Genomic DNA, 27,525 nt, shown 5'->3' with positions numbered 1-27,525 from the left:
TCGCTCCATAGCCTTGCAGACCAGGCCAGTCAGGCTTATAGGGCGATAGTTCCCAGAGTCCGTTGTGGCGCCACCTTTGTGGAGTGGGATAACTGTTGCTGTGTGCCACTCTGTGGGTACGTAGCCTGTAGAAAGGCTGAGTTTAAACAGTGTGTTTAGGTGAGAGGTTAGTTCATTTTGGAGCTCTTGTAAGACACAGCCTGGGACAGTGTCCGGTCCCATTGAGGTTGTGTTTTTGGCTTTGGATAGGCCTGTTTTAACCTGAAGTTTGCACTGAACCTGTCTGCCAAAATGTTGGCAATATCATTCAGTTCAGTGTATTTTGTGCCATTCTCCACCAACTCAGAGCAGATCTGAGAGTTTCCACTTAGGTTCTTGACATAGCTGAAGAACGCTTTGTGGATATCTTTGGAGTCCTTGGCAATTTTTCTTACGAAGCTAGCCTTGGATGATTTAATGAGGGATCATAGTTTCTTGCTAATACTGATCAGGGATGTCTTTCCTTCTAGGGATTTTGCTCTTATCTGTACTAGTTTCCTCCTTCTGTTGTAGAGCCTGTTTATGGCAGTGGTCTACCAGACTGGTTTTCTTTTCTTGGAGGAGTGAGTCTTGGTTTTACTTGGAATAGCATGATCCATGCATTCCTGCAGATGATCATAGAGTGCCTTTGTATAGGTTTCAGCAGCTTGGACAGCATTGTCCATTGGCATGGGGGCTGTGAACCTTTCCACCTCGGTCTTAAGCAACGTGAAGTTTGCTTTTGAAAAGTTTTTCACAGTGGTTTCCTTGATTGGGGTTGGGGGCGGAATGTGAATATCCAGAGTGATTAGTCTATGGTCTGATCTAACCAGCGAGGGGTTGATGTCAGGTGTGGAACACCAGTCGCACATGTTGGTGATGACCAGGTCCAATATGTTGTTCCCCCTGGTGGGGGTGCAGACCAGTTGATCCAGGGCGTTCGAGTTTATAAATTCTATGAAGCGTTGGGCAAGGGAGTTAGTACTTGAGTAGTTCTCCCAGTTAATGTTTGGGTAGTTGAAATCACCCAGTATTAGGGTGTATGGTAGGACTTTCATATTTCCCAGTGTCTCCAGAAATGCAGAATAGGGGTCCTGGGTCATGGTGGGTGATCTGTAGCAAGCTACAATTTGGATTGCAGTTTTGCCTGTTGTTGGTTGCACTTGGATGATCTCTGATGCATCGTGCTGCACCACTAACCTGGAGGTGTGAGTATCTTTGATGAATATGGATAGACCCCCACCTTTTGTGTTTCGGTCTGGGTTCTGTGGCCGAATGGTATGGTATGAGTTATAGCCTGGTAGTGCTGGGGTGCTCTCTGGCGCCTTAAACCAGGTTTCTGTTACTGCACAGATATTGATGTTCTCCATACTGAGGAGTGTCTCGAGTGCATGCTTTTTGAGGTTTAGGCTTCTGGCATTGAGTAGCATTACCCTCAGTTTTTGGTTACTTGTGCTATTTACGGTGGTGGGTTTGTCTTTTGAGCCTTGCCTAAAAAAGGCACTATGGGGGCAGCAAGAGCCTTTGCCAGTATTTGAAATCCTAAGGGTGACAGGTGCAAGCCGTCTCTTGCGAAGCAACGTGGCTTGTCGAGCATGTCATCCCAGGCAGACATATACTGGATCCCCTTTGAATGACACCAGAAACTTAGCCAATTGTTGCAGTTGATCGTTTTTTCTTTATACTGTGGCATCATTCTTGGTGAGGGTAGGATGCTACTCAGGGTCAGGGTCATACCTGCCTGAGCTACATGATCAGGGAGCTCTTCCATGTCTCTTTTCATGTAGTCCAGGGAGGTATGTCTCAGGTCATTCACACCATGTACAATGACAGAGTCATATTTGTACTTGTTCTGGAGTGACTTGAGTGCTTGTGTTATGTGGCAGATCCTGGCGCCCAACAGGCAGCTAATTGTAACCTTCTCCTTGTCCAGCCTAGTTAGTGGGACATCAGTGTGCCTGACTATAGAGTCACCTATCACTAGTGTGTTGGGTATGTTATTTTGCCTTAAGGGCTGTGATTGTGTGGCACGCTGATTATGTGAAGTATGTGTTTCATGGTTGGTGATGGGTTGTGGAGGTTGCTTGGATGTCTGCTTTGGAGGTCTCTGTTGCTTTTGCAGATTTTTATTTAGAGCCACCGAGTATGTTTTCGTGTATTTGTATGTTATTTGCTTGTGCTGGTTTGTTAGGTCTATGTGAGACTGGTGGTGTGTTGCAAGTATTACCCTTCTCCTCTTGACAGTCATTTACAGTCTGGGGTTGAGAGAGGTTTGCCTCCAGTCTGGCTGTATAATTGCATCTCTTGCATATATGCATATATTAGTGTTTGGTGGTAGGAGGAGAGGGTTGTCTGTGTACATGAGGCAGTTGTAACATTGCCTCAAAATGCCCAAATTCACCAGTTGGACTGGAGAGTACACTGGAAACTGCCCTTTGGACATGCCTGAATAGGTAGAGTGAGCTGTTTTTCTGATTGACTGGTGTGGACAAATAGAGAGCCTTGTCCTTCTAGACAGTATAAGGGGGGGCTAGTGCTAGGGGTATTTAGTGCTTGCTGTGAGTTTTAAGCAAGTGCTGGCCTGTAAAATGAATGATTTGAGTGTTAAAGTTGAAGGTTTGTCTAGTTCCAAGGGAAAAACTGAAGAGCAGACTTCGTGGAGTCGGGAATAGTTTATCCCTAGCCAACCGGTAATGCCTAGCGCGCAAAACCGTGCAAATGCAGTTTTTATATCAGAAAGATTAAAGAGATAGAAATTAGCCCAAAATGGCCAATAAAACTACAGTTTCTGGGAAGAAACCACTCCTCCAAGGGCAGGTAGGCAGTTCAGTGCTCCCCACTCTCACTGGTGAACAAAAAAACTTTCTTTTTGTCCAAGTAAGGTATGGCCAAACACAGAAGCTTAAACACAGTCCAGGTATCAGCAGGTATCTGAAACTGGACTTTTCTAGCTTAGTAAGGCAGGAAAATAGCAAGATGTTTTTGTGTTTTTGTTTTCTTTTCAAGAAAACAGTAGAAACAAATGCAAAAACACTTTTATAGTGCAGTAATGGCTGTCACACTTGAGTGGGAAGCCAGTAACAGTTAAAAATACAGTTTACAACAAAAAATGAATTTTAAAGTGCAGGCACAAATAAATGCAATTTCAGAGTAAAATGAGCGTTCTGAGAAGCAATAAACACCGGAAAACGAGCGTTTAGGTGGAAATAGCAATAAGCAACAAGAAAAAACAAACAAATGGTACTTAAACACTCCAAAGTCTCCCTGGCATTGTAGGTCTCCGCAGGACACCTGGGCAGGATCTGCTGAGCTTATACAGATATACTTTACGAGCCTCTGCTGTTGATAAGACTCCTTGATGGCTAGTATATAATTAAACCTGTAATTGCTCTAAGGATGCTACCGGGGAGTACAAAGAACTGCACCCACACTCATTTTTTTTTACAATGTAAATGGATCTAAAAGCAGAAACTGGTAGTACCATCAGCTGTTCTTGTGACAAACCAAAAGGACATAAGCAACAGGGTGGTCTTCAACTTTGCCATACCATCCACTTCAGTGTTTCTTTTTGCAGAGTACATATTACTACTTTAACAGGGAAAAATTAACAATTAGGGCAGATTAATAAGGTTTATAAGACAACATGTGTCCTCCTTAACATATGCAAGACTATTTTGTCTTATGTATGGGAAAACAGGCTATGGGTGTGGTGGACAAAACAATAAATACATGATGATTTCAAAGTTTTTGTTTGAGAGAGTCCACTATTTTATCAAATATTTATAATGAATGGGTTGGCATTGCAATGATCATTTTACTTCAATAAAGGAGACAATGGAGCCCTTAAACATACAACAATGCAAAACCCAAAAGACTGTGCACCAACAAACTATATATCCGTTAATATATGGCACAAATTTAAGCCAAATAAACCAAACTTTAAGTATATTAGCACCAGCTACAACACAGAACACCAAGACATAATCTCAGTTAGTAGTGAACAAAAATACAAGCCAAAGGGTTATGGAACAGAAATTAACCCACCTCCAAGTACTTCAACTGACATGACACATGACCGTTTCTGCAGCAGTTTACTTCACAAAGGCAGTATAGTAAGACAAAGCACCCACAGATACACTGCAATTATACAACGTACAACTACACTTTGTCTAAATATGTAACATATGAATAACTTCTACTATGTAGATCTGCAGACCGTCAGTATTAAAGTAGAATAGCCCCCACATTGTGTTATATGTTGAAAACACATACCAAACTTAACACCAAAACATATTTATACAGTGGTTCTGTTTTCCATATTTTGATTCCACAATTTACATCGAATGACAAATACAGCACATTTAAAGATATAAGCAATTGCACAAACATTCTGATTAGCTATTTACTTGGTGTCTCATTGTAAATGTTCGTATTTATTTACTTGACATTTGTTTACAGGGAAACTCCGACTGGGCCAGAAAAATGCCCATTTTCAGCAAAGGCTCAGAGAGAAAAGCTCCACAATCACAATATTTCAAAAAAAGTACAGCTATTTTAAATCACAAAGTATTACGGTACACTACAAAACATGAGTGAAAAAATGTTGCAATTACAAAAACATGGAACAAATGTTTCATAATACAGTGCAATGAAAAAAACAATGTAGGATTATGCAGCTCTTTACCCTGCCTACAATTTTTTGTTGTTGTATGAACCCCTTGCCATGATCAGAATGTACACAGATTTTTTTTTTCCTTAAAAAGTTTTTTATTGGCTTTATTGGAATATTTTGAAAGTGTTTCTTATAGTTTTATTTTTGTCTCTTTTCGCATTTTATCAACTTTACACTGTTTTTTGTCCATTTTTCACTTCATTCTAAATATATTGGACTTCAGGCGTTCATGGCAGATAAATAAGAATGTGTTTTCACTGTATGCCTTTGATACTGTCATTTTGTCTACAGGTGGACATTCATTTTCTTTATATTACCTAGGAGGAGGTTATATCAACAACTGTTTCACTGTTTGGAATAATTTCTGCAAACATCCTGTAAACAGAGGTGCAAAAACTCCAGTATCTTATGAAGATGCTCCTTTTTTGGGGAAGGGGACGATAACTAGGCCAGGTTCATTTTTCAACTCTGATACCAGAACCCCTGTTTCTGTTTAGTGAGCCCATAGAAACAAACTATTCAGGAGGCTCAAAGCTGTAGTACATCCAACCTCCTTGTACTTTTGTCTTGGTACTGATGCCTCTTTCATTCTCTTAGGGCAAGATGGAGCAAGCTAAAACCAAAATTCGTCCATAGGAAGAGCATTATAGGGATAATCAGTCTTGGTTCCTTATTTGGGTTGTCTTCCCCAAGAGAGCAGATAGTTGCTGTGCCCCCCCCCCACTCAAGTGTACCTCACCCCCTGCTGTTGCTTCTTTGAGGACACCACCCCAGAAAATCTCTTCTTCCTCTGATTCTCAAAAGCCTTCTTCCAAATCGTGATGCAAAACATCGGACAAACAAAAGCACATGTAGTGCATTTAAAACTTTCATATCAGTGATCTGAATGAGCAGGAAGGTGGAAGCTCCCTGGGTTAACCCCCCCAATAAGTTAAAATGTGGGGAATATTTGCATGCAATGCAGAAAAAATATAGGGGTGACATATAGACTTTATGCCTTCCATCCGTAGGATGCTACAACAGGCATGGTGTTTCACCCTGCAATTTTCCTGGATGGTTACACTCCTGTTAACTGCATTGCGGGGTGCCGCCGAGGTGACCCAAAACAATCTGAAAATTGTAGCCCAAGTCCTTCTTTATGCACACTGAATATTTCATCCACCAAGAGGCTGCCCAGTCTCAACACAGAGTTCCAAACCTTATCCATTTGTCTCTCTACAGCCTTAAGAAAGACTCCTACCCAGCTGTCCATCTTTCAGCTAGGTAATCTCAGACAGTGGACATAATTTGGTCAACATGTGTTCACATCTACTACTGTGTTTCCGTGGGTGCTAAACCACTTATGGACATGGTGTATTTCCTAAGGGGTTTGTTTGATGAAGTGATCCAGGTAATGGAGATGTCTTCTCCAGTCTCTGGCAAGGATAGACAGTGTGGACATCCATAGGTCCACCCACTTTAAGTTAACATTACCTGAATGTGCATGGGCCAGCTTAGGTGGTTGCTCCACTCTAGTAACCTTATATTCGGGAACCCCTTTAAAGTTCCTGCACCTACATACATAGTCAAGAGCAGCATCTGCCCTAAGGTAAGTGTGAGGGATTGCTAAGAACAGATCATCTAGAGAACTTGGTTCCCTGCAGAATTGCATGTCCATTATTATTGTGCTGGAAATTAGAACACTATTGCTCACAGTAGAGGCATTTTGAGACATCTGCATCTCTGGTCCATTATCATCCATGGGGACAGTATGGCAGTAGGGTTTAGGGTTGCATGCCAACATGCAAGGGGCATTAGCTATGATTCTCTGGAAGTGTGCTGTGATAAACAACCACTTCTTAGAGGCAGCTTATATCACTGGGGCAAGATTCTGTGGTGGATAGAATCAAACGGTGCCTTTTCCCTCATGAGTGGCCTTTAAACCAAATACTGTAATGCATGTGGGAGATGCAAGTCATTAACCTTTTTGCATTTCCATCAAACCTGAAATTTCACCAATACTTAAAACCTAATGCCCTGTCCTCATTCCCAAGTGAGAGATGCCCAGATGGTGCAGTGGCCACAAGGTCTCCTGTGTGCCTTTCCTCACTTACCACTGATGAATAGAATCATGCAGAAGGTAAACACATACCACTGCAAGAATGCTTATGGACAACTTAGATTTTACCTCAGCACAACAAAACTTATATGTAAACATACCCAGCTGCTTCTTTCATATGTCTTGCAAAGATGGAAGACAGTGATGTCCAAAATCATACTCCAGATGGCTGGAAGTTGGGGCAATCCATTGCTGGCTACACCTAAGTGCTACTTGGCTAGGGCTTTGGCCATTTCAACAACATCAGTAAATTACATTTCTACCAGGGCTTGTTAGTTGCAGTAAACACCTTTGCCTTGCATTTTAAACAGGACTCCACTTGCAGTGCAAAATTTAGCCTCTCGGTAAACGGCCAAAGTAATGTTTTTATCACCATTACCTCCAAGAAGATTTTGATTGAGACTTTATTCTGATTATCAGAGATGGACCACTTCTTAACAGTTAGTAAATTTACTTATTTATAATAATAGATCTGTAAGCAGTCAGTCCATCTTTGGTGACACTTATATCCCCTGGACTGAGATGTAAAGGCTTCTTTTTTCCACTTCTCTTTCCTTTCTTTTCTAATTGTGTATTATAGGTGGTCTTGGTCTTTTTAAAGAGATGCATGATGAGACTGGTGTATAATCCAAGCAGCTCAAGAAAGGTTTGTGAGCTGAATGCTCTTAATGCTGGTGACACAGAGTTCTGATAGTTATTAAAGAATGACCTGTGTTTTACAGTTTTTTTGCTAGTGTTAATCATAACGTGTTTCTTATATAATGTTATAACTCACCAAATAATTCACATTTATTGCTGTCATTAATCACTACAGCAATGTGCTGCACTAAGCAAATCAACCACAAGTTATTTGCAACACTTCTGGAAATATCAAACAGGAGTTACTCCCTGCTTTACTTTTTACACTGGTAATAGTTTTGTTGTAGTTGGTCAAATGGTTACACAATTACACTACTTTGGTTATTCCATGTAGTGGTGTGACATGTTTGGCAAAGTAGCAGATGTGTGCTACATGTCTGCAACAAAACTTTTGAAAGTTCATAGGTTCATAGGCAAGTACTAGGCTAGCTGCCCTTGTGGGCATTTTTATGCTTAGCCAATTTCCCTTCCAAAAGTGAGAATCAAAGCTTATATCTTATATCTGTGAGGTTAACACCCTAACCATTATACCAGTCCCAATCCTAAAATGACAGGAAATAATTTGTCATACAGCTGAAATTGAACTCTTGACACTATGCCAAAACATAGGTCTACTGACAGAATAATTATCTCAGTGCACCACACAGGAATCCTAAAAAGAGGAAGCTAGATTCAACCCTACAGCAGTCACCTACATCTACATCAGAGTCCAGATCCAGAACCCTACCTGCCTTGCTACTTGCTTTATCAGTGAGATTCATTTCCTGTGTTTACTTTGCATTAATGGTGGTTATGCAGGAACTCTTCAGATAATAGCACACATTTCATATGTTGTGCTTATTTACTGCAGCAACATGCTCTGTAAAGTAATTGCAATCAGCTCCCTAGTTGCTTTCATTTTTATAAATAGGATGCCTGACACAATTGCCCCTTAACACTGGTTGATTTAGGTGTTTAAGTGAGCTGAACATAAAATTGTTTAGAAAATTATGTGGTGCTGAAATTGTTACACGTTCTAGCAAATGTGTTATTGATACTTAAATGTGGAGGAAATGGATACTGAATACATTTGAAGAAGTACATAGGAGTTGGCATAAAGTACAGATGCTTGAACTGTGAGACAAAACAGTTCTTTTTTTTTTCTTTTTGGTGCTGCAGTAGCGTTGTCGCCTCACAGTAAGACGCTGTCCGGTTCGATTCTCAGCTAGAGCGTCTTCTGCGTGGAGACATGCGTGAATGGGCATACCTTCGTTGAAGGTTGTGTGTCAGGCCTGGCAAGCCGGTACGTAAAAATCAACTGCCAATCATTAGCGGACCCGAGTTCCGCTGTGTCGACCCCTAACCGGGAAAAGCCGAAAGACACAAAAAATTTCTGCTTCTCTTAAAAGCAGTTGTCGTCGGCAGTCTTTGCCAGTTATACTTCACAATATTAAGCTTTTTGTATTATGCAGTTATTTGTGGTCATGCAAAACTGACTTGCTCTTAAGCTAAATATGGTGATTTTAGCTGAATATGGTGATCTTTTTTTTTTCAGGCTAGAATCCAGCATTGCATTTGCTCCGTGGCTAGTGACCATTCTGTGGGACTTCTTAGTCTACGTGAGAGAAAATGTATCATGTTAGCTTCACGTCATCTCTTCCCCATACAAGTCATAAAGTGGAGACCTTCAGATGACTATCTAGTAGTGGGATGTACAGATGGCTCAGTGTATGTTTGGCAGATGGATACTGGTGAGTCCTTTTTAATTTTGTGTAGAGTTGAGTTGTGGTAAGACTTTCTAGAATGTAACTTTTTGTGCATATAATGTTAAGTATGGTATCTATCTTATTTGGAGTGTTCCGTTTAGTAATTTACTCATAAATGACCGTCATATAGTTTTAATATTTTAAATGGAAGTTTTCAGCAGTCGTTCTGCTGCAGTGACTCCATCCATGCAGTTATAAAACGACTAGTCACCTTATTTCTTCAGTTTTGTTTCTGCAGTTGCAAAGAATGATGTTAGCATACCATCTGTTGTATCTGGCTGTTCATTTGCTGTTATTGTTTGAAAGTTTGTGGTACCTGAAAGTTCCTCTTCTGTGTTTTTAGTTGGAAGAGAATGATTTTAAATCTTGGAATTCTCTCTCCAAAACACAAGACCCAGCACTCATCTTTAGCCCCTGCCTCTGCAGCAGCTCAGCCAAATCTCCACCCTATACCCTCTTTATGAACACCACTGTTTCTTTCCCAGTCTCCACCAATGGTAGACACAGTGGATATCCACAGGTCCACCCATCCACTCCAGGATGGTAACAGCCATCCATTCCTGACGTTGCGTCAGTCACCCGAGCCGCTAATCAAACCTGGGTCGCCTGGGTCATTGTCAGGGCTATATCACTGTATGCCACTGGAGCTGCAAAGAAGTCTGTGCATATTCATTGTAATGGTCAAAGAACATAGTTTCATTTATAGTGTAGCAACCTTTACCCAAACATTTCATTGCTAATGATATTGGCTGCTTTAGGTCAACATTGTTAAGGAAGGAAACCAGTTAATCTTTTGAACATCCTTAGCCAAAGAGGTCGCTAGCACTATCTTGAAGGACCCTTTAAAGGCACATTGATTTAAGATTTGTTAAATATGTCACTGTGAAGGATTTATTTATGATTTCCTGTAAACCGTGTATTCCTGTCTGTATGCAGACCCCAGCCCTCCACTAAATAGCCAAGAAAATACAGCTAGGCATTTAAGGCACGGATATAGGTTTAGTAGGATAGTCCAGGTTCTAAAGGACTTACAAAAACTTCTTACTATAAATCTAGTACCATTTTGAATTTGACATACTCTCTTGGGGACTAGTCTGTGACTAGCCATATGAGTGGCCCCGACACCAGGATGCAAAAACATGTAAAAAATTAAACTAGCCAGCACCCTCCCAGACACACTCAGTGATTATCACTCCACGTACATTAACAGAACAGATGATTAGTAAAGTACAACTTAAAAAAATAGAAGCTAAAGTTATGGAATACCTGCAAAGTGAAGGATTTAGTGTAGAAAATCTAACACAGGTTATATCACACCATGATGGAACAATGAGTCCCCCAAGTAAGGAGAAACAGGAGGACCACGAGGCATCAGAAGAAGAAATGTGAACATGGGAAAGAAAGAGAGATTTAATACGGTGCAGTGTTTATGCAAAGGAGAAAGCAAAACTAATCAGTACAAAAGAAGCAGCACCAAAGATATTTGAAAAGAAATATAGGCAAAGGCATCCGGATATGGAAAATTTTTCAGTATAACAAATGAGAAAACAGAGAGGAAAAGTAGAAAAGAGGATGAGCAATGGAGAAGTTAATGAAATAGAAACTGACCGAACCAAAATGAGAATATAAGTGCCACCAGGAGCACACAAATGCCAACCAAAACAATCTCAAAGTTAGCACACGGAGGCAGAACCAACCATAAACTTCAGCACCATGATTTTATTGATTGAATATAAATAAAATAAACGCTTAACTGGCTCATCGCATTTTTTGTCTCAGAAAACTGAGACTTCATCAGCACTAACAAAACCTCCAAAGTCCTTAAATACACTTTTGTTAATTGATTAATTAGATAAAACATTTAAAATCAATTAAGGCAAACCAGTACATCCAAAAGCATTCCTTATTCATACTTAAAACTCAACACAAACAAAACTACATATATTAAAACAATCATAATGCAAATAGCGAATAAACCTTACTTTACTCTAAATTATCACTTCAAAATCCTTTTAAAGAAATAAGTGAATAATGATGAACAGTACTGAGTTAACTATTTTCAAAGATCACGTGTGGGTAAATCTACCAGGCTCTAACTCCCTTTTATTGGCCTTATAGAATAATACAACAGTGAATGGAAATACAATCATGATAAAAAGTACATCTTGTTTTCTACACACACTCTGCATTTGTTATTAATTCATAAAAACAAATACCATGATGTGTGTGTATATATATATATATATATATATATATATATATATATATATATATATATATATTCATAAAAACAAATACTATGATGTGTATATATATATATATATTTTTTTTGATTGAATGCAGTAAGGTTAAAAAAATGTTTTTGGAAAGAAAATACCCATTGAATCTCATTGAGGAGGTCATTAAGGAAGTAAAAAAGGATAAGGGTACTAAGTACGTTCCGTTATTAGGAAGGAAGGATGCTCCAAAGCAGAAACGCAAGCAACCTCCATCCCCCAACACAACCCAAATGACACATAGCCCACAGACTCAGTGTGCCACTCAACCACAGCCAATAAGGCAAAACAACGTACCCAACACACTAGTCATAGGTGACTCTATAGTCAGGCACACTGATGTCCCACTCACCAGGCTAAACAAAGAGAAGGTTGCTGTCAGCTGCTGGTCGGGTGCCAGGATCCGCCACATAACTCATGCACTCAGGTCACTCCACAACAAGTACAAATATGACTCTGTCATTGTCCATGTTGGTGTGAATGACCTGAGACTTACCTCCCTGGACTACATGAAAAGAGACATGGAAGAGCTCTCTGATCTTGTAGCCCAGGCAGGTATGACCCTAGCCGTGATTAGCATTCTGCCATTGCCCAGAATGATACCGCAGTACAAGGACAAAATGATTGACTTCAACAGTTGGCTAAGCTTCTGGTGTCATTCTAAGGGGATCCAGTATCTGTCTGCTTGGGATGACATGGTCGACAGACCATGATGCTTTGCCACAGATGACCTGCACCTGTCGCCCATGGGATTCTGGATACTGTCTAAGGCTCTTGCTGCCCCTATAGTACCTTTTTAAGGCAAGGTTCAAATAACAAATTCACCACCGTAACAAGAACAGGCAAGCAAAAACTGAGGGTAATGCTACTCAATGCTAGAAGTCTAAATCTCAAAATGCACTCACTCGAGGCACTCCTTAAAATGGAGAACATCAATATCTGTGTAGTGACTGAGACCTGGTTCAAGGCTCCAGAAAGCACCCCTGCACTACCAGGCTATAACTCATACCACACTTTTCGGCCATGTAACCTGGACCGAAACACCAAAGGTGGAGGGGTGTCCATATTCATTAAGGATATCCACACCTCCAGGCTACTTGCTCAGCATAATGCATCCGAGGTTATCCAAGTGCAACTAACTCTGGGCAAAACTGCAATCCAAATTGTAGCTTGCTACAGATCCCCCACCATGCCCCAGGATTCCCACTCCTCTTTTTTTGATGTACTGGAAAATATTAGGGTTCAGCCAAACACCCTAATAATGGGATGGGAAATAGGAAATACACCCCGGGGATCACTTCTGTGTCTCTGCTCGACAGTGGCACAGGAAAATAACTTTCTTGGGTGGCGTAAGCCAGGGAACCTTGTTGGCTAGGCTTACGTAGGCTCTTGGGCTGATAGCCTAGCACCTACCTATGAACCTATATGAACATTGTTATAGCATCTCAGTTTTTAATTCTAGTAACAACCTTTTTAAACACATACTTGCTTATCCCAGTTTTAAATTTAAATTTTTGGTTTTAGAAAACAGTGCCCTTTGGTATTCGGGGGGTTTATGGCAGTAGAAGATTGAGTATAGAGAGACCTATTGGCAGTTATTTTTACAAGCTAATGAATACCCTGGCCTAAATGATAATATTTTAGTAGCTTCCTTATTAAAACTAATAACCGCTAGGTTATAGAAAGCCTTTTTTATTATACACGTGTAGGTTTTAGTAGGTAATTTTGACAAGGTGTTACTTACATTGTTTTATATTGTAAACATTTACAAGTGTTTTGGATTTTTTTATCTAGTTGGTGTTTTAGATACATAATTAACATATTAGGTTATAGGAATTATTTTTTACATTTTTTTTATATATATTATACTTATTTATTATATTTAATATTTTAGAATATATCATAGTATTTGTTTTTATGAATCAATAACAGATACAGAGTGTCTAGAAAATAAGATGCAGTATTTTTTACCATGATTGTTATTTCCATTCACGGTTGTATTTTTGTATAAGGTCACTAGAGGGAGGTAGAGCCTGGTAGACTTACCCACGCTTGATCATTGAAAATAGTTAACTCGGTGCTGTTCATCATTATTTATTTATTTATTTCTTTAAAAGGATTTTGAAGTAATAAATTCAGTTAAAGCAAGGTATATTTGCTGTTTGTATTATGATTGTTTTAATATATTAAGTTTTGTTTGTGTTGAGTTTTAAGTATGAATATGGAATGGTTTTGGATGTAATGGTTTGCCCTAATTGGTTTTAATTATTTGTTTTATCTAATTAATCAATTGACAAAAGTGTATTTAAGGACTTTGGAGGTTGTTATGGTTGTTAGCGCTGGTGAAGTCTCAGTTTTCTGAGACAAAAAACGCGGTGAGCCAGTTAAGTGTTTATTTTATTTTTATTCAGTCAATAAAATTGTGGTGCTGAAGTTTGTGGTCAGGTCTGCCATTGCTGCATATTCAGTACAGGAAAAGAAAGAGAGACTTATGATCCTATGAAGCATTTTTTTTACGAATAAGATAATAGGAAGTCACGAGGCTAATGGCCCTAGGGCCCTTACAAGCCTAGCCAAGTGCTAGCCTTATTTTCATGATCAGCACCTATTACCCGTGTCCAAGAGGGACACAGGTGGAACCCCCAGGATAAATTTACGGTTACCTGTCCAGTCATCTAGATTGTATTTGAAGAGGGCCAATGAGGTGAGCTCTTTGACCTGAAGTGTGAGTCTGTTCCAAAGGAGTGGTAACCTCTGGGAGAAAAATCTGTCCCTCTGGCAGGTTCTGTTAATGCTTAAACACTTTCATCAAACTTTAGAAAAAAGTCCATATGAAGTGTTTAACAACTTCCCATTTCTCTTTTGTGGTGAGTGCTGATTGCTGTTAATGCTGTAGTGTGTGACTGGAACTTAACTGTTGTAACAAGTACTTAATAAAAGCTTGTTAATTATTTTTCTGATGTCAGAATGTTGTCTAACATGCCTTTTCCCCAAATGTAGAGCATAATCATAGTGAACCATACACAACACCTTATTATCTTTCAAAATAAGACATAAAATGCATCACCTAACATCTAGATTTTGGCAGTGTCCACTACTCAGGTTTTAGAAGTGGAGCCAAACAGAGGCTTATTGAAGGCTTCTGCCCAGGACCCACCTGTTCTACAACTGACCCTGCTCAGAAGGTTGCTATAGATTGTATGTGTGAGTGATGGGCTAGGAACAGTGATATTGTTATTTCTTAAACTCTCCTGGAAGTCAAATCTCAGAGGTGTGTACAGAAGGTCACTATAACTTGTTTGGGACTGGGAAAAGTGTGGTCATTGTTTCTCTAATTGTCCACACAGTTAAACCTCAGAGGTATGCACAGAAAGTCACTGTGGCTTTTGTGGGGTTGATTTTTTTTTTTTTTGTCTACAAGTGCTTTAGGTACTGTCCATGCTGGCCTCTGGTGTATTGAATTTTTGTGGGGTTGTGATAGTGTGGTAATTATTTCTTTAACTTTTACACAATCAAATCTCACAGGTATGCACAAAACATCACTATAGCTTGTGTAAGGGCAGTGCACTGTCTAGGATCAACAGGGTGAAATACATAACTGTGATATTTTTTCCTTTTCTTACAATCACAGATCAGAAGTGTAATCGTGGCTAACTTTGGGAGATGGGGGTACAAAGGCATAGCTGTGAATATACATTTATGATCAACAAGTTAAACTATGTTGTTATATTCTGGTTATCAGACAAATGCACATCTGATAGCTGTCTTTTAGGGGTGGGGTCTAGAGACATGCTTTATAATATGTGACAGTAGCAACCTGAAATTTTCATCACAGTCTAATATCAGAGGGACACATAGAAGGTGACTGTCTTTTTTGACAGGGAGACAGAAGCTATTTTAAAGTAAGATTCATTCACCACCGTAACAGGTACAAGCAAGCAAAATCTGAGGATAATGCTACTCAATGCTAGAAGTCTAAACCTCAAAATGCACTCACTCGAGGCACTCCTTAAAATGGAGAACATCGACATCTGTGCAGTGACAGAGACCTGGTTCAAGGCTCCAGAGAGCAGCCCTGCAGTACCAGGCTATAATTCATACCACACCGTTTGGCCACCTAACTTGGACCGAAGCACTAAAGGCGGAGGCATGTCCATATTCATTAAGGATATCCACACCTCCAGGCTAGTTGCTCAGCATAATGCATCTGAGGATTATCCAAGTGCAACTAACTCTGGGGAAGACTGCAATGCAAATTGTAGCTTGCTACAGATCCCCCACCATGCCCCAGGATTCCCACTCCTCATTTCTTGATACACTGGAAAATATTAGGTTACAACCTAACACCCTAATAATGGGCGATTTCAACTACCCCACCATTAACTGGGAAAATTACTCATGTACCAACTCTTGTGCTCAACGTTTTCTGGAATTCATAAATTCTAATGCCCTGGATAAACTTATCCACACCCCCACCAGGGGCAGCAATATCCTAGACCTGGTCATTCCCAACATGGGCAACTGGTATTCCACACCAGAGGCCAATTCCTCTTTGGTCAGATCCGACCACAAGCAAATCCTAGACATCCACATCCCAGCCCCACCCCCCACCCCCATTAGGGAAACCACCGTAAAAAATGTCTCCAAAGCCAACTTTATGCTTCTTAAGACAGAAGTGGCAAACTTCACGACACCCATCCTGATGGACAGTAGAGATACGACTGCTGAATCCTATACATTTGCACTTTATAAGCACTTACACGAGTGCATGGATCTTGCAATCCCTAACAGAACCAAGATGCTATCATCCAAAAAAAGGAAGCCAATCTGGTGGTCCCCTGCTATAAACAAACTCTACAACAGAAGAAAGAAACTTGCAAAAAAGAGTAAAATCCCATGATTGGAGGAACTCTGTGGTCAGCCTCAGTAAAAAGCTGAGAATCCCTCATAAAATCCTCCAAAGCTAGTTACGAAAACAAAACCGCCACTGATTCTAAAGACAACCACAAAGCATTCTATAGCTATGTCAAGAATCTCAATGGTAACACTCAGATCTGCTCTTAGTTACAGCACAATGGCACTAAATATACAGAACCAACTGATATTGCCAACATCCTGGCAGGTAGGTTCAGTGCTAACTTTACCCCTCTCTCATCCCCCAAAGGGCCCATCTCTATACCGGAAGAATGCAAAGTACCTGTAATCACGGCTGCACAGGTAAAAAAAACACTCTCCAAAGCCAAGAACACAGCATCCATGGGACCTGACAACATCCCAGGCTGCGTTCTACATGAACTACAGAACGAACTGGCACCCTACCTAAGTATCATGTTCAATCATAGCCTCACCTCAGGCTTTGTGTCCACTGAATGGTGCACAGCAACAGTTATCCCACTCCATAAAGGGGGAGCCACCATAGACCCCGGGAACTTCTGCCCCATTAGCCTGACGAGCCTGATCTGCAAGGCTATGGAGCGTATCATCATGGAACTTATAAACAATTACATTGGTAATCTTCAAACTCTGGACCCTACTCAGTTCGGGTTTGTAAAAGGCAGATCATGTCTCCTAAACCTGATAGACTTCTTTGAAGCGGTCACCAAAGCTGTAGATGAGGGTAAGGTGGTACACATAGCCTATCTAGATCTCGCCAAGGCTTTTGACACCACCCCCACTCTGGAATTATAGACAAACTCACTAAACTAGGTATAAATCCCTATGTCGCAAGATGGGTTGCCAACTGGCTCACTGACCGAACCCACACTGTGAAAGTAGCAGACTCTAAATCCAACTTCAGACCAGTGACAAGTGGAGTGCCACAGGGTTCAGTCCTAGGTCCTCTCATGTTTGGTATCTACTTCTGTGAAGTACAGGCTAACACAGAAGGTCTTTGGCTAACAAAGTTCTTAGATGACTGCAAATTAGGAGCCATAATCAAATCTCCTAACGATGTGGACATCCTACAAAAGGGCCTCACCGAGACAGATGCCTGGTGTCAAAGCCATGGCCTCAAGCTCAATGCCAAAAAGTACATTGTCATCCCTTTTGGTAAAAACTCTGTACCCATGAACTACCACATAGGCGGTAATCTACTTAACACTGAAAGTTTGATAAGAGACCTTGGGACACAGTTGGACAGTAGTCTCCCCTTTGATAATCACATCACCACAGTAGTCAGGAAATCCTTCTACGTGGCACACCTCATCACAAAAGGTTTTTCATCCAGGAAAAAATAGGTCATTGTTCCCCTCTACTCATCACTCATTAGACCCATTATAGAGTACAATGCCCCTTTTGGTATGTACCTCACAACACATCTACAACAACTGGAAAGGCCACAGAAATACCTCACAAAAAGGATTACTGGACTCAAACAGATGCCCTATGCAGACCGTCTCAAAAAACCCCAGCTTTACTCTGTCACATATCGCCTACTCAGAGGTGATCTCTGCCTAACATACAAAGCTATGTCAGACCCAGAGCTGTTGGACATGCTCCACGTAAAGAAATCCCAATCCCTCCAAGCTACACTCTCTAGGGACCTAAACCTTGTCACCACAATAAACATAACATGCTGGAGGGATAGATTCCTATCTGAGAGACTTCACATACTCTGGAACAAACTACCTATCTATATCAAACAAAGCTCCTCATTAGCACTCTTCAAGAAAAATTTTGATGATTGGATGGGAGATAGGAAATTCACCCCGGAGATCACTTCTGTGACTCTGCTTGACAGGAGCACAGGAAAATAATTTTCTTGGGTGGCAAAAGCCAGGGTACCTTTTGGCTAGGCTTATATAGACCCTAGGGCTAATAGCCTAGTACGTACCTATGAACCTATGTATCTTTGAAAGCATTTATCTTCTCATCTTGTTGGGAATTACTTTTTTGTGTCAACACTGATCATTAAGCCTTTGGTACAACTTAGTGCTCCTTGAAAGAAAAAATAAGACTGAACGTTGTTTTAGTTAATCGTGGTTTTTTGACAGGGCCATAATTGTAACAAAAGGCTGGAGAAAAAGCTCTAAAATATCAGGCATCTAGAACCACGTATCTTCTAAGGCCTAAGTAGATTCCAGACTATCAGATTAAGTTTATTACTTCCTCCACATTTATTACACTATAGTCTTGTCCATTTACAGAGTGATGAAAGGATGCAGGAAGAGAGTAAAGAGTAAGAATGAATTTCATTCTTTAGCCACAATTTTTGTTCAGGCCATCTTTGGCTCAAAAGGTTTGAAAAAAGCTGTAAAATGCACCTATGAGCATCTAGAACCCAGTGACTTCTGTTGGAGGGAACTGAGACCTTTGGCTTAATTTTATTAGTTCTTCCCCATTTATTATATTGTAATCTTGCCCATTTAGGATATATTGAAACAATGCAGGAAAAATCTGGAGATGAGAAAACATGAAAAAAGTATTCTGAATGGTGTTGCAAGGCCAGAATGGAGGGAAAGTAGGAGGTACGCTGGGGGTATGCAGTGAGGGACAGTGGCAATGGGGATTCAATGGAGTCCTTTCTTAAACACTTCATTTCACCAAAGTTCAGAGTCTGACTTTTCTGATCTCCAAATGGAGAGACAAGACCTCGAGCTAACAAAGTTTGCAGGTGACTGCAAACTGGAGGTAATTGTTAAGTCATAGTGTGACACCCAAACTTTTCTGCGTGAACCCTCCCTAGTAAACCCTTGGTGTACTAAAATGAGCTCAAACTAAATGCTAAAAAGTATAGTATAACTTTTGGTAGACAACCCCTCCCATAGTCATAGTATATAGCCAACACACCACTACAAAATAAAAATTTTGTCAGGGACCTAGGTACTTGGGCTGATAGCTTCCTCTCCTTTGAGCATCATGTGACAATGGTTGTCATGAAATCCTTTTATTTAGCTCATCTAATTGTCAGAGGAATATCATCATGGCTGTAATGATGTAATCACACCCATATATTCAGCAATGATCAGGACAATGATTAAGTAAAATGCCTCCTTTGGGGTGTATCTCATTTAATTATATGAAACAATCAGCAAGACCCAGAAGGTTCTTAACCAAAAAGATCAGAGGCCTAAAGTCCCTAAGCTACAAAAGAAGCTCTATCCCTTTATTCACGGTCTTTTGAGGGCCCCCTGTCTTTCTTACTGCACCATTAGAGACTTAGCTGCCCTGGACCACCTGTTTCTCCACAAGTCCAGTATCTCCACCAATACTAGAATCAAGGCATAAATCTACACCAACAAATAAATTCTGCAGGCTGAAGAGGCATGCCTATAAGGCAGCACCTCCAAACCTTTGGAATACATTTCCCCTACATGTTAGCAGTGCAATTCACTATCATACTTTAGACATAAACTAGTGACTGGATGGGTATCCAGAATTTTTCTCTGTGTTTTACTGGTATGGCCCTCTTGGAGAATGAAAATACTGCATGAGGGGAGGGTACTGGCAAGGCGTGAATGGTTATAAGATTCATTGGCCTTGGAATATTTATTAACCTAAGCTGTTTCTATGGCTTACTCCCATAGCTTGTTAAGACATCTCTGCCTACCCCCATAATGATCCTAATTAGCATAAAGTGGGTGTAAAAGAATGAATAGGTGAATAATTAAATATAGCAAAAATGATTACTACATTGGAAGTCAATCTAACTCCAGTGAAATGTACCTCTGTGTGAAATTCTACCTAAAACAGAATATTAGACAGGAAAGCCAAAGTCAGTGGGTGAAATGGCAGTAAACAGGCAGATCTGTGCTAATTTATGGTAATTAAACTTTACTTGTAGAACATGCCTCCCAGCTGTGCGAAGTATGTACATGAGTATAATGTCTTATTGTACTTGTGTAAGTTGTTGTCTTTACTGCCATTGATCCCAGGTTGTGGCTGAAAAGGTTCTATAGACCAGCCCACTTACTTGGTAAACAAACAGCAATCAGTAAATAAACTGTCCAGAATTTTGCAGAGCATCCTTGATTTTGGCTCATGTTTTTGCCATGTCTCCTTGTAAAATGATCGATTTTTTAGTAAATCTCTCCGGATCATACCTCTCAACTCTCCAGAATTTCATAGAATGTCCATATTATTGCCTCATATGTTTGGTCTGTTTTTCACAAAATTTGTGTTTTTGGGCAAACCATTGAGAATTATACTCAATAAATAATGAGGCAGTTAAGCCTGAGACTTCATATCCTTCAGAAAATACATCCTAATGTAAAACCTGTTATTCTTGCAGCTTTCTAAGTTTAGAAGCGCAATATTTAAAATCTGTCCATTATTTTTGCCCAGTTATCCTCCCATTATGTTTGGCTTTGTCCAAAATTCTTTTGCAAAAGTTGAGCGGTATGCAGAAGATTACAGTTAGTCACTAATGCCAGACATTAAAATTTCATACTTCTGTTGTTCAGAAGATGCATGTTGATGCAAACCTGTTCTGTTAAAATTTTAAATGGATAACTAATGTTTAAAACTCTCCCTGGTTTTATACATTTGTTCTCCTGTTATTTTTGACTGTTTCCAAAATTCTTGACAAAAGAAGTTGATCAGAATGCATCAAAAACACTCACATTGGCATTTCCATTGTAACCGTGAGCTTGGATAGCCAGGAAAAGATGATTTATTACTCATATCTTTTCCTGGATGCCGTAGCTTGTGGTTACTTTGGAAATGCCAGTGCAAATGTTTCTGTGTAATTGCTACTCTGACGGCAGTTTCAAGGCATACTGGGCAGCTGTTGAAAGTGGGGGGCTCCCCCCCCCCTTGACCTAAGTTCCAGTGCCTGTTATTGGGAAATCTGCTTTAGCCATCTGTCAGTTCATTACAGCTTGCCCTTGCTAGAAAGGTCTGTTCATATCAACTTGAAAAAAAATAAAAGTACCCTAATAAATAACTGCCCAACCTTTCCAAGGCATATCCAGTGTACATTCCATTGAGTGCCAGCAACATCCACACTGCCTGCTTACTTTAAATGCATATCTACATAACATATTTTGGAAGAAGTCTTGTGCACAACTGTGAACTTATTTATAAAAACAACAAGTTGGATTCAGAGTATAGGTTTAGAATTGGATCTAGCATGGTTGCACTACAGGGGCTCCTGTAACTGCTCACATCCCACAACTGATAAAGTACTGCTTGGGATTCTATTAAAATCTTTATTTTTGATTATGACAGACCTCCCAAAAGAAGATGGTACATTTGTTTAGGAGTCTTACCATAACAGTAGATCTCTGAGGAGAGTTGATAGTAAGTCAACCCTCCCTCCAGTCCCATAAGGAAGTTGTACATAGTGTACTATGTCACTAAAAATCTGCCTAAGCAGCAGAGACCTCCAAAGCAGACACCCAAGCAACCGCTACCCCAAAACAAAACACGTGCAACACATAGCTCACAAAGCCAGTGTGCCGAACAGTCACAGCCCTTAAGGCTAAACAACACACCTGATATACTTGTAATAGGTGACTCTATTGTCAGGCACACTGACGTCCCGCTCACCAGGCTGAACAAGGAGAAGGTCATGGTGAGCTGCCTGTCGGGCGCTAGGATCCGCCACATAACACAAGCACTCAGGTCACTCCAAGTCAAGTACAAATATGACTCAGTCATTGTCCATGCTGGTGTGAATGACCTGAGACGTACCTCCCTGGACTACATGAAAAGAGACATAGTGGAGCTCTCTGAGCATGTAGCCCAGGCCGGTATGACCCTGACCTTGAGTAGCATCTTACCCTCACCAAGAATGATGCCACAATATGAAGACAAGATGATCAATTTCAACAATTGGCTTAAGTGTTGATGTCATTCAAAGGGGATCCAATGCCTGTCAGCCTGGGATGACATGCTCGACAAGCCACGATGCTTCGCTAGGGACGTCTTGCACCTGTCACCCTAGGGTCTTAGGATATTGGCAAAGGCTCTTGCTACCCCCATAGTGCCTTTTTTAGGCAAGGCTCAAAAGACAAACCCACCTCCATAGGTATCACAAGGGATAAGAAACTAAGAGTAATGCTACTCAACGCCAGAAGTCTAAACCTCAAGATGCACACACTCGAAACTCTCCTTAGCATGGAGAACATTGATATCTGTGCAGTAACAGAAACCTGGTTCAAGGCTCCGAGAGCACCCCAGCACTACCAGGTTATACCTCATACCATGCTTTTGGCCCCAAAACTTGGACCAAACCACAAAAGGAGGGGAGTATCAATATTTGTCAAAGATACCCACACCTCCAGGTTGGTGGCACAGCACGAAGCATCAGAGACTATCCATGTGCAACTAACTGTGGGTAAAACTGCCTTCCAGTTTATAGCCTGCTACAGACCACCCCCCAAACACAGGAACCCCACTCGGCCTTCCTGAGAATACTGGAAAATATGAAGGTCTCTCCAAACACCATTATATTGGGCGACTTCAACTACCCAAACATAGACTGGGAGCATTACTCTAGCTCCAACACCCTAGCCCAAAGGTTTCTAGAATTTATAAACTCAAATGCTATTGGAACAACTTGTTACCACTCCCACAAGAGGGGAAAACATACTGGACCTGATCATCACCAACATGGGGACACTATGCTCCAGACCAGAAGTGTATCCCTCACTGGTAAGATCAGACCATAAACTAATTTCACTGGATATTCACATCCCGACCCCACCCTCTGCCCAGAAAACCACAGTGAAAAACTTCTCTAAAGCAAATTTCACACGCCTCAAAATTCTTCAAAGCCCCCGGGCCTGTGGAAAATACGTCCCAGACCGCAGAATCCTTTATAAACACATTCTATGAACACCTTCAGGAATGCATGGATCATGCAATCCCAAATAAAACCAAGACCCAATCCTCCAAAGGCAGACGTCCTGTCTGGTGGACCCCAGCCATAAACAAACTATACAATAGAAGGAGGAAGCTACTACATGATAGAGCAAAATCCCAAAAAGGGAAGGCATCTCTGATCAGTATTAGCAAAAAACTACGGGCACTCATAAAATCGTCTAAGGCCAGCTTCGATAGAAAAATTGCACAGGACACTAAGGATAATCACAAGGCTTTCTTTAGTTATGTTAGGAACCTGGGTGGGAATTCCCAGATATGCTCAGAATTAGTCCAAAATGACAAAAAATACACCGAGCCCACAGACATTGCCAACATCCTAGCTCACAGGTTCAGTGCAAACTTCTCCCCCCCCCCTCCCCACCAAAAGGGCAAATATCTATCCCAACAGAGTGCTGCCCCCCTGACAGGTAAGAGCTTTTTTTAAAGCTGTCTCGCTATGTTAAACTCGCTTAACATAGCGAGACAGTATGTAAAAAGCAACGGCGATCTTGCTTTCTCTATTGCTTTAAAAAAAGTTATACTAATGGAAAAAGTCCGGGCGACCGGACCTTTTTCCATTACTATAACTCTGATTTACAATGTGCACGCTGACCAATCAACGTGCACGTTTTGGAATATTAATGGGGGGTCGTTGTATAATGGCAGTTTATCAACAGTAATCATGTTACTCTGTTTGGCTTGAAATACATAAGAAAGAGTCTGACAGCTGGACTTGCAACAAAAAAGAACAGTACTGCTGTCAAGGGAAGGCAAACACACACAGCAATAAATAAAATATAAATAAAATAAACCAGAAAACTTTATTCACTTAAGCGCTTTCGTCTTAAAAAATATAAGACGTCATCAGAAAAATTACCAGAGCACAAATGCTGACAAAATCGCATGAAGATTTTCCACCAAAATCTTTAAAGTGACAGAAGCGAAATTCAAAAGTGCAAAGTCCAAAAATGCTTAAAATAAATGTAATCTGTATGTTTTAAAACTATACAAATATACAATTACCATAAAATTACAAACTAAAATTACATCATCTAGTGTTGCTTTTATCTTCATTAATGGAGAAATAGACACTGAGCCATTGATCCCAGGAAAACCAGCATTCAGAAGGAGCTGCCAGTTATGCTTCCTCTTTTCCAATCTTAAACCAGATGGTAAGATCATTAACCTTAAACACTTCACCCACCAGGACAAATGTGCAATAATTGCAGCCCAAATATTTAGTCATTCCATGGTTTGAAAACAGTGAAAGCATTTCTTCTGGGTTCTGGATGGGCAAAGTGAAGAGATTTGGGTTGAATTGGAATTTGTGAGGGGAATTAAAGGGAAGGGGGAGGTGCTTAAAATACTCACAGGCTCCCTAATGAGTCCTGGGTCCGTAAGTCCTAGATCTAGGGTGAAAGTCATGTTGTCACTTTTATGGAATTTGGACCTTTTCCTCTTGTATTACCTCAGTTTGTCTTGTTTGGGAGTAAAGGGCCAAAATGTAGCAGGATAGTTTTCTGTAGGTGATGGGAAAAGAGAGTTCCTTAACAGACTTAGTACTAAAACAGTGATTTACTTGAACATCTACAGTTATGCTAAGTTTATAATATAGTTGTACTTTATAGCAGCCAATTCTTGAATATGTATTGTTAAGGAAAGTGTCTTGCACAAATGTACTTTTTATTTTATATTAAAACACTTTTTTTTTCAGGTGCACTTGATCGCTGTGTAATGGGCATCACAGCTGTGGAGATCCTAAATGCTTGTGATGAAGCAGTTCCTGCTGCAGTTGATTCCCTTAGTCACCCAGCTGTAAACTTAAAGCAGGCCATGACAAGACGCAGTCTTGCAGCATTAAAAAACATTGCTCACCATAAACTTCAGACACTTGCCACTAATTTGTTGGCTTCAGAGGCTTCTGATAAGGTATTTTACCTCATATATAAAAATAAATTTGTAATGTGTGTATAGTCTGTGTATTATAAAAGAGGTAAGTGTCAGGTTGTTTTATGACATCTGTTGTGGTACTGCTTTTGGTTCATCTATAAATGTTTCAGGTCCCACTTGTATGAACTACTCTCATTTATGTTCAATAGCTTTCACTCTTTTGATTCTTGAGAAATTCACCTGCTTTTTTTTGTCCTTCCATTTCTTGATCACATGTGTTGGCATTTAAATTTTCAGCTCTAAGAGCAACATCAAGCTTTTGACAAGCAGACTGTCCATGATGTTATTGTAGTCATCTGTTTTCAATGAACTGCCATTGTAACATTATTCTACATGCCTCTGTAGGACTAATAGTAGAATATATTTCATATCATCAGATGTTCATAGGTTGGTAAACTAGTATTTCCTATAAGGTTTTCCATAGCAACTGCTGACAACACACAAGGATGATGAATGCATAGCCATTTTCATTGTTTTATCATCCCTTCTCTTTTGTTCTGTTGGCCAAAGTTCTCTTTGAGCTTAATCCATTTATGATGAATTAATTCATTCTGTGGTTACTTACTTAATCCACTTCAGGGTCTCTGGGAAACTGGTGCCTGACCAGCATTCATTGTGCAAAACAGGGAAATTAATTCTGGATCCAACACTTGATGTGTGTGCACACATACTTACATATTCACACGTCTAGCTCTTGGCAATATGAAAGATTTCCATTTCATGTATAGCAAATCTGTGGAATATGGAAGGAAATCTGGAAAAAGTCTGCATGGACACAGGGAGAATGTGCAGAGTCTGCAAATAAGGTACCCCAGCAGAACACCAATCCAAAGAACCCAGCACTGAGCTACACCATTGCTAAGTGTTGCATCACGGTGCCGCCCTTGCTACTCACATGACAACCATATGTTTTTTTTCCCTCAGTACTAGAACTACTCTTTAAAAATAGATTACTGGGAAAATTTGCTATGATGCTTCTGCTGGTCTTACTACAAAAAAAAAATCTGTAGTAAAAGAATGAAATTTACATGCTGTATGAAGACATAACTGTAATATGGCTCCATCCTGCTTCTGTATTTTCAGATACTTTAGTGGCAGTGACACAAAATGGAAGCATAGAACAGATGTTACAGAAATACTTACAGAAAAAGTACTCCTCTTTTATTGGCAGTGGGGGGCAGGGGGGGGGGCATGTGACCCCCCCCATAAAAGTGTGTGCGCTGCCTGAGTGCCCCAATATTTTTTGTAAAGCTGCTGCGTTTTACTTTCCAGTTGTGATGCCTTTTTACTTTCACTGTCCTAAACCATTTCCAGTTTCTTAATCAAAACAATGTTTCATTTACGCAGGCAGAGCAGTTCGTTTCTTAAGCAGTTGTTCATGTATGCAGGCAGTTTGAATCCCCTGATAAGCAGAACATTTCACACTGGCAGTTTGAATCAGCTGCAGTAATAAAGGGGCATTTCGTATTGGATATTGATCAGTATGTACAATAGTCAGCAGACTAAGGTATGGGGGGCTGTAAGTAAAATGTTCACATTAGATAGTGGGTTCCTGATTAAGGAGGCTTGCTCACAGTCATATAATCAATACTGTACCCTTCAGCTATAGGCCTGATCTTCCAAACCAGCTACTACATCTCCATTAACTCTTGCAATTGGCACTTGAGGCTTTGAGCTGTTAACAAATTGCTTTATGTACTAAAAAAGTACAGGGTTTGAATCCTCCCACCATTCTTTGCTTATGGTGTGACTGTGAACAAGGCCTTGTCCAGTGGTTTACCTGGTTAAGAAATAGATAAAAACAGTTTATAAAATTTGTCCCTGTAAAGCCCCCCCCCCCCCCCCCACCATTTATTTTTGGCTTGATCCAGAATTCTTGAACAAAGAAATTGAGGATTATTTTGGTTTGTTTCTTGTTTTTATGTCAAATTGTGGAGGGTTACAGTCACTAGATATCAATCCTGTGCTGCTTCCTAAGGTAACTTTCTAAGTATATAACAGAAAGATTTAAAATCTGTTCCTAATTGTTGTGTCTTTGTCTCTGATTATTGAACTAAGTGGTTGGGAGGGTATGGGGTATGTGTGATGGGAAGCACTGTATGATTCTCATAGTAGTGAGCTGAAATACACTTCCTGGCCATAATGTATTTGTTCATTTATTTTATCATAAGTAAACATGAATGTTTGCAGTTGTACAAGGAGCTGTTGTTGATAGTCACATGTGTGTGTGTGTGTTCGTGCTCACACATGTATCCTGCATTCCACAGTAGTTACAGTTTATAGAAAAGAATTGATTGTAGTAAACAGGAGCTTCATCATGTC

General features: G+C 40.3%; 1 protein-coding gene across 2 annotated transcripts in view; it reads left to right on the top strand.

Moving 5' to 3' along the window:
• WDR7 (WD repeat domain 7) overlaps positions 1-27,525 on the top strand; it is a 3,592,087-nt gene that overhangs the window by 700,009 nt on the left and 2,864,553 nt on the right. For both annotated transcript variants that reach the window (XM_044074906.1, XM_044074897.1), the window contains exons 12-13: positions 8,962-9,157; positions 24,968-25,182. In XM_044074906.1, the coding sequence (XP_043930841.1) occupies positions 8,962-9,157; positions 24,968-25,182 (411 nt within the window). The remainder of the gene's footprint in view (positions 1-8,961; positions 9,158-24,967; positions 25,183-27,525) is intronic.

Source organism: Protopterus annectens, chromosome 1.part1, assembly GCF_019279795.1.
Source record: "Protopterus annectens isolate FY-2018-M chromosome 1.part1, PAN1.0, whole genome shotgun sequence".
Lineage (NCBI taxonomy): Eukaryota > Metazoa > Chordata > Ceratodontiformes > Protopteridae > Protopterus > Protopterus annectens.
This window is presented reverse-complemented; position numbering and strand designations above follow the sequence as displayed.